General features: G+C 38.3%; 1 protein-coding gene across 1 annotated transcript in view; it reads right to left on the bottom strand.

Moving 5' to 3' along the window:
- The window catches only part of lgr4 (leucine-rich repeat containing G protein-coupled receptor 4), a 132,065-nt gene that overhangs the window by 37,446 nt on the left and 81,737 nt on the right, over positions 1 to 12,882 (bottom strand). The window contains exon 5 of the mRNA XM_072592700.1: positions 1,336 to 1,551. Within this exon, the coding sequence (XP_072448801.1) occupies positions 1,336 to 1,551 (216 nt within the window). The remainder of the gene's footprint in view (positions 1 to 1,335; positions 1,552 to 12,882) is intronic.

Genomic DNA, 12,882 nt, shown 5'->3' on the forward strand with positions numbered 1-12,882 from the left:
CTCAATCCATTATCTATAGACGTCAGTCTTGTTGAAAAATTAAAATTAATATTAAGTTAGAAATATTCAGTACTTCGATGGGATGACATCAAGGGCTTGACTTTTATTCATTAAGGCGGTTAAATGTAATTAAAAAATAAACTGCAATAAACTTCCACCAATTCCCTGAGGGCAAAATACTCGGCTTGCATCAAAGAATTTTAATGCCTATCAGCCCCTACCAAATGACATTAGTGCACACAGCAGAAAATAAATATGCGCACTGCCAAGCAACCAGTTTATAAGTTTGTTCCTTTTCTAAGGCCCCTGCAGAGTTTCTCAGCTGAGGTTGTTAGAAATGAACAAGTCCATCCAGAATGTGTACAATATTCCAATCTTTGAGCTTCAGTACAGATTTTTAAAAATTCATTCCAAGGACATGGGTTGGGTTACCCACACCAGCATTTATTGCCTATATTTAATTGCCCCCCTTGAACCACGGCAATCTTTAGTGTGCAGAGACATCAGCAGCAGAGTCCTGAGTAGAGCCCCTCATTTCAAATTTATTCAGCTGGGAATTTATGCATACGGAAAACAGTTTTTAAATAGTAACAAAAATGGCTTTTAGACCTGGCTACTTAGCAATGCACATATTTTTTCCCTGACGTGCAACCTATGCCACACCACATGGCAGTACCTAAAAGTTATTAAAACAAAACTCTTTGTTGTAAATAAACACAAGATTACAGCTCCTGGAGATGAATGGAAGGTTAATGAAGAAATTTCAGGTGTTTATTTGTGCAATAAAATCTCCAAGGTCAGAAGCTTACTACACTGGGCACTGCAGAAACACACACATCTACACCATAAACAGCTCCAGCACTACCAAAAACCAGGATGCCTAAAATTATATCAAAGCAAATAGATTGTATGAATGGAAGAAATAGAGGAGGGAGTACAAAGTTATGATGCAGTGCAAGATTTCTGTTATTTTACTGTTTATAAGTCGCGTTTGAAACCTGTGTGCAGAGTTAGTAATGTCACCTGAAGCTCAGATTGTGCTACAACCTTTAACCACTTTTCAGCTACTGATTTTATTGTCAAAAAAGTAAAGTACAGGCTATTCTGCATTAAGTACTTTACTATTTTCATCTAATAAACTAGAATATTTACAGTGATTCTGCAGAAAAAAATGGAGAGTTCTTCCAAAAGAGACTGGGTTAAAACAAGTTATAAAGCTACATAAAGACTGCAATAATACACTTTGCTGCTTGAAAACCATATTTGATTTTTTTGTACCAGCACTAACATAAATACATCAGTTTTAAAACTGCCATAACAGAGAAAGCTACTTACAGTACAACTAGACTGGATAGATTTGCAAAGGCAAAGTTGGGTATGTGCGTAATTTTGTTCAACGCCAGTGTTAGAGCTTGTAGTGAAGGTAGTTTGCTTAGTTGATAGATGGGAACTTCAGTTAGGCTGTTATCATCAAGCCAAAGGTGCCGCAGTTGAACTAGACCCTCAAAGCTGTCTTCAGGAACAGATGTGATGTGGTTTGCATCCAAACGCCTAAGGATTAAAGCATAAAACCATCAGAAAACATGCATGGCCTTGTTACTCCCACTTGCTGTAATGTCCAATCACCTCTTTGCTTATAACAACACTAACTCTGAAATGTTTTTCAGTTATATGAGAAAGACCTGGAAAATTAAACTTCAGTTCCACCATTTATAAAATTTTCAATGCTGGATTATGATGAGTTTCAACAGAGTTATACCATTTTAGTTACAAATAAGTGAGGAAAGTCTATGCAGCAATTTTTTTTTTTAAAACAGAAGCCATCAATGAAAAGTTGCATAGTGGGATCTCAATTTATTTATAATCGATTAGGTGCTCCACTTTTCCAAGACAGGGCAATTGGACTCTGAAACCCACTCCACAAATCTGTAACATGCATCCGAATGGTAAATTAGAATAACATTTGCCACATTGAGTTTTTAACCCTCTTATCAGTCATGGGAAGTATTGAAAAGTTTTAATGGAAGCCATTAATTGTCGTCAATTACCCAAGAATTAGGAGTACAGAAACTATTTTGCGATATTACTCAAGATTGATTTTCAGTCTAAACTGTGACTTGAATTATTAAGACAGATACAATTGCAGTGTCAATACAACTGCCATCAATTTTAATGCAATTGGCTTATTTGAATGAATTTAATGAACCTTAAGTGTCTTATTGCATTCCCTATGTAGCACATTACTGATCCAGAAAAAAACATAGGATAGATGAATATACTGACAATGTTAGAATATAAAACAAACACAGAACATTGAACTGTACAGCACAGCACAATGTTGTGCCGAACATGATGGTAAATTAAACTAATCCTCTCTGTTGCCCTTTGGTCCATATCCCTCTGTTCCTTGCACACTCACTTGTTTATCTAGAAGTCCCTTAAACCCACCCCACCACCCCCCCCCACCACCACCACCATTGTATCTGCCTCTACTACCAACCTTGGCAGTGCGTTCCAGACTCCTACCACGATGTTAAAAAAAGCCCCCTCCTTTGAACTTTCCCTCGCTCATCTTAAATGCATACCCGCTAGTATTAGATTGAAAGAACATTTGAGATTTTGCACTGAAACTTTGGGTAAAGAAACAAATCATTTTGTTTATCAAACATGCATTTATGTTTTTCACCACACATTCCCTCTAATGTTCTCCCTTTCAGGCAACTACTTAGTTTACATTTAAATGGATCAATGGGACTGGATTTCACAAATGCTAACCACTGTACAAAAGATGCTTTTTATGACCTTCAATTCTATACAATTATATCTTCAATTGGCATGCTTATCAGTGAAATGGATTTATCAGTCACAGATTGCATGTTCAGTTTACTAAGGAAAGAAAGGATTTAAATTGTATATGTTCTTTGTTGCCATGTTATTCAAAAGTCTTACCAATCTGTCAGAGTAAATCTAACATTTCTATATCTTTTAAGAATGGACCCTAAAGAATTAATGTATTCAAGAAATTTTACTTGTATTAAATTATTGTAAATGCCTGCCACACTGCTCAATGTTTATTCCATGAGTAACTGCAAGGCACAGATAAGATCGATGGGTGATCATCACGATTAAAATCCTGGAACTCCTCGCTTAACAGCTCAAGAGAAATTTTTACCACAGACTGCAGCAGCTCAAGATGGTGGCTTAACATCACCATTTTGAGTTCAATTGAGGGTGGGCAATAAATGCTAACCTTGCCAGCAATGTCCATATTGCAAGAAGAATTTAATAAAATAAGACCACGAAAATAGTGTAGTGGTGGGATATATTTGTCGCAGTAAGTGTCCAGTAAATAAATAATAGTAGAGAGGGTTATGGTCCACTATCTCAGTCCCATTATTGAGTATCCTGCTGTTTTTCACTGTAAATAGTAGTCACGCAAGATAAGGGCTACCGTATACTAAGGAAGTATGCCTAACGAGGTATTCACGTTTTGAGGAAAGGAGAACAGATGAAAAGTAAATAAAAATTAAAATTTACAAAAGAAAGTCGAGATGAATAGACCTATACTTCTACAGAAGATCAATACAACACAAGTCATTTTCCAGACCCTCAAACAAAATCACAGCATGCTAAAAACCAAATCTGAACAATAGAAATCAAATGAACTGTTTGATAACATAGCTCTGTTGAATGATGGCTGGAAGCTACCTGTCTACCTTGTTGATTGAACTCCTTCCCCCACCCTGAAGATCAAAGACATTGTTTCCATTACCTGGAATGGATCTGGCAGAAAAGTACGAACAAATACTATGCCTTTCCTTTGCAAACACTTTGAATAGGCACGCAACACGAGGAAACTAAACTGATTTGATGAGGTGCAGGAAAAGGGGAATCTTTCAGTTGATTACTTCAATAGATGCACCTTTAAGCCAGGCTTCACTAACATAAAAGAAACAGCAGTCCCCAATCACTGCACCCACACCATGCCACCACCATCCCTCCCCCCCCCCAAAGTAATGCACTCGCAACAGTACACAACCAACAGCGGCTCTTGCCTTCAAGTCAAATTCAGATTGCATCCCAGAGACTTGATCACAGAAATCAAGGGTGACACTACAATGCAACATTAAGGGGAAAATTGTGCTGTTGGTGGTACTACCTTACACAGAAAGTAACAAACTGAGGACCCACCAGTACTCTCAAATGGGCATTAATGACACGGTGAATACTTTTAAAGAAAAACAGGGACGTTATCCCTGGTATTTGCCCAATCAAAATACAAATCCTCTGGCTACTATTACATTGCCATTGGTGGCAGCTTGTCAGTGTGCTGTCTCTCTGGAGGAGACACCTCTCCCTTCATATGGATGCAGAAGATTCTCTGACACCATTTCCCCTGGTGTCCTGCCAATATTTAGTCCTGAACATCCATCACTGAAGCACATCATCTGGTCACATCATTATTGTTCACAGAACTTTGCTTTGTGCAATTTGCCTGCTGTACATGCTAAATTGCAACAATTAGTCAACTCCAAAATTTACTTGAGGAACCACTGATGCTGTGATCTTTTTTTCTTATCTGAACAGAGGCCTAACAGAACTTCCATTTACTAATTGGGAAAGCATTATATGCTCTGTTTTCCCATCTACAATAATAGGGGGAAAGAAAAGTCACAACACAGCAATATTCCCTCCAAATTGGCAGCTGCTGTGAAGCTCTGCGCATGCCAATTGGTGCCAACGCATTGGCTTCTGCTTTCAGAAACCGTAGCCACACGCAGGTCCAATACGCAAAAAAAAGCATACAGAGAATGTTCCCACTCAGTACTTGACAATATTTCTCAGCAGATGGATGGACGCATTTTGTCATTTTTGTCTGGCCAGATTTTCACTGAAAATGAATAGAGTAAGTTCGCAAATATTTAGAATGAGATACTGTGCCAAGAATGGGAAGTTTTCTTACAATGATGTTGCTATAACTAATCCATGTTTAAATAAAAACAAGTAATCCCATGGGTTAATTATAACACATTTACATTCAAGGGAGCATGCAATATCACCGTGAGATGATAGTTACCATCAAACCTTGTCTTTTGAGTTCAGAAAAGGCCTTTTGGCCCATTGAGTCTGCACTGACAAAAAAAGCCAACCCATCACCTATCCACATTAACCCCACCTTCCAGTAATTGGACTTCAATGTTATGACACTTCAAGTGCTCAGCCACATACTTTTTAAAGGTTGTGAGGTTTTTGACCTCTACTATTCATCCATACAATGGATTCCAGATTCCCACCAACCTCTAGGTAAAACATTTTCTTCCTGAATTTCTCTCAACCTTTTACCGTTCACCTTCAAATTATGCCTCCTCATTCTTGATGCTGTTTGTAATGCACATTAATTACATAGGCAATGATGTAGGAAGTATGATAAGTAAGTTCACAACTGACATGAAAACTGGTATCATGATAAATAGTCAGGAGGAATGCCTTAGATCTTAGGATAACATAGACAAGCTGGTAAGATTGAACAAAAGCAAATTGAATTTAATTCTGAAAAGTGTGAGGTGATGCATTTTGGAAGGACTAACAAAGCAAAAGGAATACACATTGAACAGTAGGATCTTAGAAAGCACAGAGGACCAAAGGGATCTTGATGTATATGCCCATGATGGGCTGATCAGGTGGTTAAAGGAAGCATATAGGTTAGTTTCTTTAATTAATCAAGGCACTGATTATGAGAGCAATCAGATTATGATGGAGCTCTGTTTAATGTTAGTTTGGCCACAGCTGGAGTACGGTGTACAACTCTGGGGTTACCACACTACAGAAAGGATGTGACTGCACTAGACAGGGTGCAGAGAAGATTCACCAGAATGTTAAGTGGACTGTAACAATTCAGCTATGAATACAGACTAGATGTCCTGAGGCTTATTTTCATAAAGCAGTGAAGGCTGATGTGGGACCTGATTGAGGTGTTCAACTTATTATGAACGCGAATAGGGTACACAAGGAGGAAATTTTTCCCTTAGTAAAGGGTTCAAAAACCAGAATGCACAATTTTAAGGTACGGAGCAGAAAGTTTAGAAGGGATTTGAAGAAATACTTGTTCACCTAGATGGCAATGGGAATTTGAAACTCATGGCTTAAAAAGGGTTAGAGAGACAGAAACCCTCAAGATATTTAAGAAATATTTAAATGAACACTTGAATTACCATAGCAAGACTATGGACCAAGTACCGGAAAATCGAACCAGAACATTGCAACCAAAGACTTTCTCTTGTCACACTTGTATGGCTACCTCAAGAATACAACCTATATTGGTCCCTTTGTTTTCTTTATCTAGAGGCTGCCTTGTGGCAATATCGTCCACAGATATGGATTAAAACTTTACATCATTAGCTCTAAACCCTCACCACCCATGTTTCAGTGCCGCTCTGTGATTAGAGCTTGCTTGATATCCAATCCTGGATAAACAATTTCCTTCTGCTAAACACTGGGAAAACAGAAGCCATATTCTTTCGAAACTAAACTCCTTCTTCGGCAATATTTCAGGCTGTTTTGAAACTTTTCTTACCTCAGAATTCTATTATGATCCTAAAATGGGTTGCTGATTCGGTTAAGTAGAGGTTAATAGGTTAAAAAGTGCCATTCGAGAAAGATTAGCTGGCTGAAACCAGCTTTCGAAATTACAAAGGCTGTATTTTTTTGACTTAAGCCAACATGAATCAATGTACACTTCGAGTAAAATTGACAAAAATTATGAAATAGCAAAATGGTCCAATCAATTTCCTCTATGCTCCAAAATTACTGTCCTTTTGTTTAATTGGAGGGCTGGATACTCAAGGGAATGGACTTCTCAAAAGCTCAGTTTGATTCAATGACTCTGTTTCAATGTTCAAACAAGCAACTAACCAGCTTTCCTTAAAAGGCGAAGATTATTTTGTGCAAGAACACTGTATTGTCACCCAACTGGAAAAATGAAGACAAAGGCAAAATACTGGTGACGCTGTCAATATGAAGCAGACACTAACTGCAGCAGAAACTCAGCAGATCTGGAAGCGTCCATGGCAAGAGCAACAGAGTTGATGCTTCCAGTCTGGTATGTCTTCTTCAGAACTAGAAAGTACTGAATTTTTTTTAAAGTGTTCTTGGCAGATTTAAGAGACAATGAAAAAATAAACATTTCCGAACATCTTTCAACTCTAAAGAGTCATCCTGGATTTAAAACATAACGCTGTTTTTCTCTTGGTAGATGCTGCCAGACCTGTGTGGTTTCTCCATTATTTTGTGTTTTCTTTTGGAAAAATAAAATGAAGACATTCAACATATTCTAATTAACTTCAAGTGCAAAAAAGAGAATAAGAAAGGAAGGGAGTTTGTGGAGTGCCTCAGAGATGGAATTTTAGAATATCTTGTACTGGAGCCTACCAGGGAGAAGGCAATTCTGGATCTGGTGTTGTGCAACGAACCGGATTTGATCAGAGATCTCGAAATAAAGGAGCCATTAGGAGGTAGTGGCCATAATGATAAATTTTAATCTGCAATTTGATAGGGAGAAGGGAGAATCGGAAGTGTCAGTATTGTAATTGAACAAAGGGAACTATGGGGTTATGAGGGAGGAGCTGGCCAAAGTTCAATAGTTCAATATGCTAACAGGGATGGCAGTGGAACACCAATGGCAGGTACCTCTGGATATAATGCAGAAGGTGCAGGATCGATTCATTCCAAAGAGGAAGAAAGATACTTAGGAAAGGCAGGGGTGGCTGTGGCTGATGAGGGAAGTTAAGGACTATATAAAGATAAAAGAGAAGTAGTATAACATAGAAAAGATGAGCGGGAAGCCACAGGACTGGGAAACTTTTAAAGAGCAACAGAGGATAATTAAAAAGGCAATACATGGAGGAAAAAATGAGGTACGAAGGCAAACTGGCCAAAAATATAAAAGGAGGATAGTAAAAGATTTTTTAGGTATATGAAAAGAAAATGGGTAAATTTACTATGGAGAACAAGGAAATGGCAGAAGAGTTGAATAGGTAGTATGGATCTGTCTTCTCTGGGGAAGACAAAAGCAATCTCCCAGATGTAATAGTGTTATGAGAATATAGGGTGACTTGGGCAGGCTAGTTGAGTGGGCGGATGCATGGCAGATGCAGTTTAATGTGGATAAATGTGTGGTTATCCACTTTGGTGGCAAGAACAGGAAGGCAGATTACTATCTAAATGGAGTCAAGTTAGGCAAAGGGGAAGTACAACGAGATCTAGGTGGTCTTGTACATTAGTCAATGAAAGCAAGCATGCAGGTACAGTAGGCAGTGAAGAAAGCTAATGGTATACTGACCTTCATAACAAGAGGAATTGAGTATAGGAGCAAAGAGGTCCTTCTGCAGCTATACAGGGCCCTGGTGTGACCGCAGTTTGGCTCTCCAAATTTGAGGAAGGACATTCTGGCTATTGACGGAGTGCAGTGTAGGTTCACAAGGTCAATTCCCAAAATGGCGGGACTATCATACATTGAAAGATTGGAGCGACTGGGTTTGTATACTCTTGAGTTTAGAAGGATGAGAGGGGATCTCATTGAGACGTCTAAGATTATTAAAGGATTGGACACACTGGAGGCAGGAAGCACGTTTCCACTGATAGGCGAGTTCAGAACAAGAGGACACAGTTTAAAAATAAGGGGAGGCCATTTAGAACAGAGTTGAGGAGAAACTTCTTCACCCAGAGAATGGTGGATATATGGAATACTCTGCCCCAGAAGGCAGTGGAGGCCAAGTCTCTGGATACTTTCAAGAAAGAGATGGATAGAGCTCTTAAAGATAGTAGAGTCAAGGCAGGATCAGGATACTGATCGTGGATGATCAGGCATGATAATAATGAATGATGTGCTGGCTTGAAGGGCCAAATGGCCTACTCCTGTACCTATTGTTTATTGTCTATAATATTGACCTTGAAAGGCAAATAAGCAGGACGCACGTTTGCAGCTTACACTTGAAACATCATCTGGTCTAACAAACATTTCGGGTAAAAACAGGATTATACAAGGATGAAGCCTCAATACATTGAGATTACATTAGGCTGAACATTCAATTAGCACAGCAAAAGGTTAAGGGGATAAACTCTAGAAATTGTATACCCAGCTTTTTAACACAAAATGGGGAGATGAATCCAAGAGCACCAAATAACTAATTTTGCCCTGCAATACTCAGTGGGAGTATGGCATACGAGTTTGGTTACATTTAAGCTGTGTGTACAAAATTGAGCTGGAATCAATCAATCCTGACAGAGCAACACAAGTGTTTTGATATTGACTACTACAATGCTGATATTGCACTAGTGAGATATACATAAAACTTTTAGAGGAAAAAAGACATGGTTTTCACTTATGACTTAAAAGTGCTTTAGAATTAATGAGGTAATTTTGAAATGTAGTCACCATTGTGATGAAAACAAAAGTTAATTGCACATAGAATACCCCACAAATAGCAATGTAATAGTGACATGCTAGCCTGTGCACTATGGAGAGTTACCAATAAAAAAAAAATGGCCAAGATGCTAGAGGAAACTAGTCTCCCCTTCTCTGAAATAGTATCATTCTGTCTTTTACATCCACCTGAACAAGCAGGTAGGACCTTGATTAGATATCTTACCAGAAAAATTGCATTTCCAACAATAAAAGACCTCTTCTGAATTGCACTGGAATGCCAACCTCGATTTTGAGCTCAAGCCCCTCAACTAGTACTTGATCCCAGAACTTCGAGATTCAAAAGGTTACCAACTAAGCTGTGGCTGACTCTATGAAACAATGTTTACCACTGGATGGAATTCCACTATTTAAGTGGGTGAAGACGTTTTACCCCAATGAAATTCACCAAAGTAGCAGAAAATACCACTGACCTGGGAACTTGTTTCTTTTAGAACTCCTCCCAGCAGCTAAATATACTAGAAGGGAATAAAAACTCCTCCCAGCAGGTAAATACGCTAGGCGTGATAAAAACAACTGTTGTAGTAGAGATAAGTAACACTCTGACCAAGTGGAATCCAAGAAATGACGTCAGAAGTGAATGTAGTGTCTACACTATCACTTCAACCATGCTAAACGCAGAGCCTCTGTCAATGCCTCCTGCTGCCAAATAACCGTTCAAGATAATGACAATGCAAAATCCAGGAAAGTGAGCTATGATATTAATGACCCTTTTTTCCTCTATTATAAAGACTTCTGAATTATATCTTTGCAGGACTACTGACCCCTCAACACTGAACCTCTCAGCCTAGCGTTTGTCACCTCCAGGCTCAACTTTTCAAATTACTAATGGTCGACTATCCTTCAAAACGTAAGTTTATTCAAAACTGTGTTAGTCATAACCCACCTCTCACTAATTCTGTTTATTCCATAATCTTGTTCTCACTGTACAATGCTAGCTCAGTCTACCAAGTATAAAACATTTAAAAATCTAACCCATGCATTTAAATTGCCTCCTTTATTTTGCTCTCTATTTTGCAATATCCTTCAGTACTACAGAAACTCTTTGCCTTTGAATGCAGTTTCTCTTGCATCTCCTTGTCCATATGCCCCACTATTGGTAGCATATCATTAGCTGGAATTCCTCCTCCCCTGTCCCTTTCCTTTTCATTTTATTTGTATAAGGTATTGTTAACATCTACCTCTTTGACCAAGCTTCTTCCCCTGACCACATAACTCATTTGGTTCAGCATCCTTTTTACCTTGATTACCCTTCTGTGAAGCACATTGCAATGTTCCTTTCAAGTCACGGCAAGCTGTAACTGTTGCAATTAAAAGTATGATCAGCCAGTGCATTCAAGTTTACTGTAACAGCGTATTAGCCCATCCAAATAAAAACCTTGGTTGCCATTATTTCTTTTGTTCAAAAGCTCAACCAAAAGTACACATAAAACTTGCTGACAAATGTCGCATAATTTGCAACACTCGTCAGCATGATTCACCTTTTAGCAATATGTTCCATAGACTGTACTCATTTTGCTCAGTTTAGAGAACTTCTTACAATCCCTAGATTTTTTTTTCTGAAGAGCAGACTGCTTATAATTTTTCAATAATTGAACATTTCCGACATGGTCAGATTACTGATGATTTACACTGAAATGGTAAAGGAGGAAGTGAGGACTGCACGTGCTGGAGATCAGTGTCAAGACTGTGGTGGTGTAAAAGCACAGCAGGTCAGGCAGCATCCGAGGAGCAGGAGAGTCAACGTTTCGGGCATAAACTCTTCATCAGGAATCAGAAACATTCCTGATGAAAGGCTTATGCTTGAAACATTGATTTCCCTGCTGAAACAGTAAAACATCCCTAAAAGACTGGAACCTTGAAACATTTCTTTCTTCATGCTTCCATGAGGTAAGCAAGACAAAAAGAATTAGATATGAAGAGGAATGTGCAAATGCTTGGTATAAGTTGGATTTTAAGATGGTCCTAATAAGCCATCGTCCTCAAGTTGTACAACTAAACTGGATTAAACCAGAACAAAACACTGCTGATAGTGTAAATTTACACTAAAAGCAGAAAATGCTGGACATACTCAGCAGATCCAGGAGCATTTGTGGAGAGAAAAACAAAGTTAGCATTTCAGATCCATGATCCTTCATCAGAACTGAATTATAATCAAGGTTTATGTTCAGAATAGAATGGAATCTATGGCATCTCCAGGGAACACTTCCTCTGTTCCAAACTGATGTGAAGTCCTAAATATTTTAAAGTGTATTTGATATTATCTGAATACTGGAACCCAAAACAAAGGTCTACTAGCAAAATCCAGGGATTTAATAAGACAAAAAACCTGCAAACTTAGAAGTTTTCAAACTTTAAGACAATGAATTGTAGCAGGCTGGGGCTTACACAACTCTTTCTGTAGGGCCATAGCTCTCCATATACTGAAATGATAGCTGAAATCAGGGAGAAACATAGCATGTTGACCATATTTATGAACACACCCAAAATGCACTAACCACTCATGAACATATACATAATTAAAAATAATTACTTCATACCCTGTTGTTACGAGCATGAAAAATCAGAAAACAGCTGATCAGTTCAAAACAGACTGTTCTAGTTTCTATCACAATTACTAGGAATGTTTATGACACTCCTTCAACTCATGCTGTCAATAAACATTGAAACCTGGATGTTCAGTGACGTTTGCTGCAGAAGGTATCTCTCTGTACACATTATTTTGGGATGAAACTAGTGCTTTCCATTCTTTAAAACAACTTATATACAGTGTAAATTACACAGTGCATTCATAGTTAGAAAGTGAAACCCATAACTACTTCATATTGATCGAATTTAAAAACTAACTTATAAGCAATGGTCAACTTCTTCCTTCCTGAGATTGAAAGCATAATGCACTTTGGTTGTTTGTGGCTAACAGCAGAGCTTGTCTGGTAATCAGGTTCAAATTGTGATCATCACCAGAGTCTTGATATAAGCTGCAAATTAGAAATCCTCTGCTGTAACTCATTATACCCGATGACCTCCCCTCAATTCACCTGAATTTATGGACTAATTTTTAAGAGATTCGAGATTATGAAGTGTTCAGGAGAATAGCACCATCTAGATAACCCAGATCAGCCATTGAACATTTAAATAAAATTTTCCGTAACTCTGCTACTTAAAGTGCTTTGCAGACATTTAAAGAAATGTAGTCACTAGAGATTCAACAGTGAATTTTCACACAGCAAGGTTTCACAAACAGCAATATAAGGAACATTGACCAGACTGGGCCAATATTGATGGAGCTGGACAGATAGTAAGGGGACATTTTCCCTCGCTGAGAAATTAAGAACAGGAGGCAGTTTCAAAATGAGTGATATTCAATTCAAGAATGAGACAAGGAGGAATTTCTTCTCTCA

The sequence above is a fragment of the Chiloscyllium punctatum genome, chromosome 22 (assembly GCF_047496795.1).
Source record: "Chiloscyllium punctatum isolate Juve2018m chromosome 22, sChiPun1.3, whole genome shotgun sequence".
Classification (NCBI taxonomy): domain Eukaryota; kingdom Metazoa; phylum Chordata; class Chondrichthyes; order Orectolobiformes; family Hemiscylliidae; genus Chiloscyllium; species Chiloscyllium punctatum.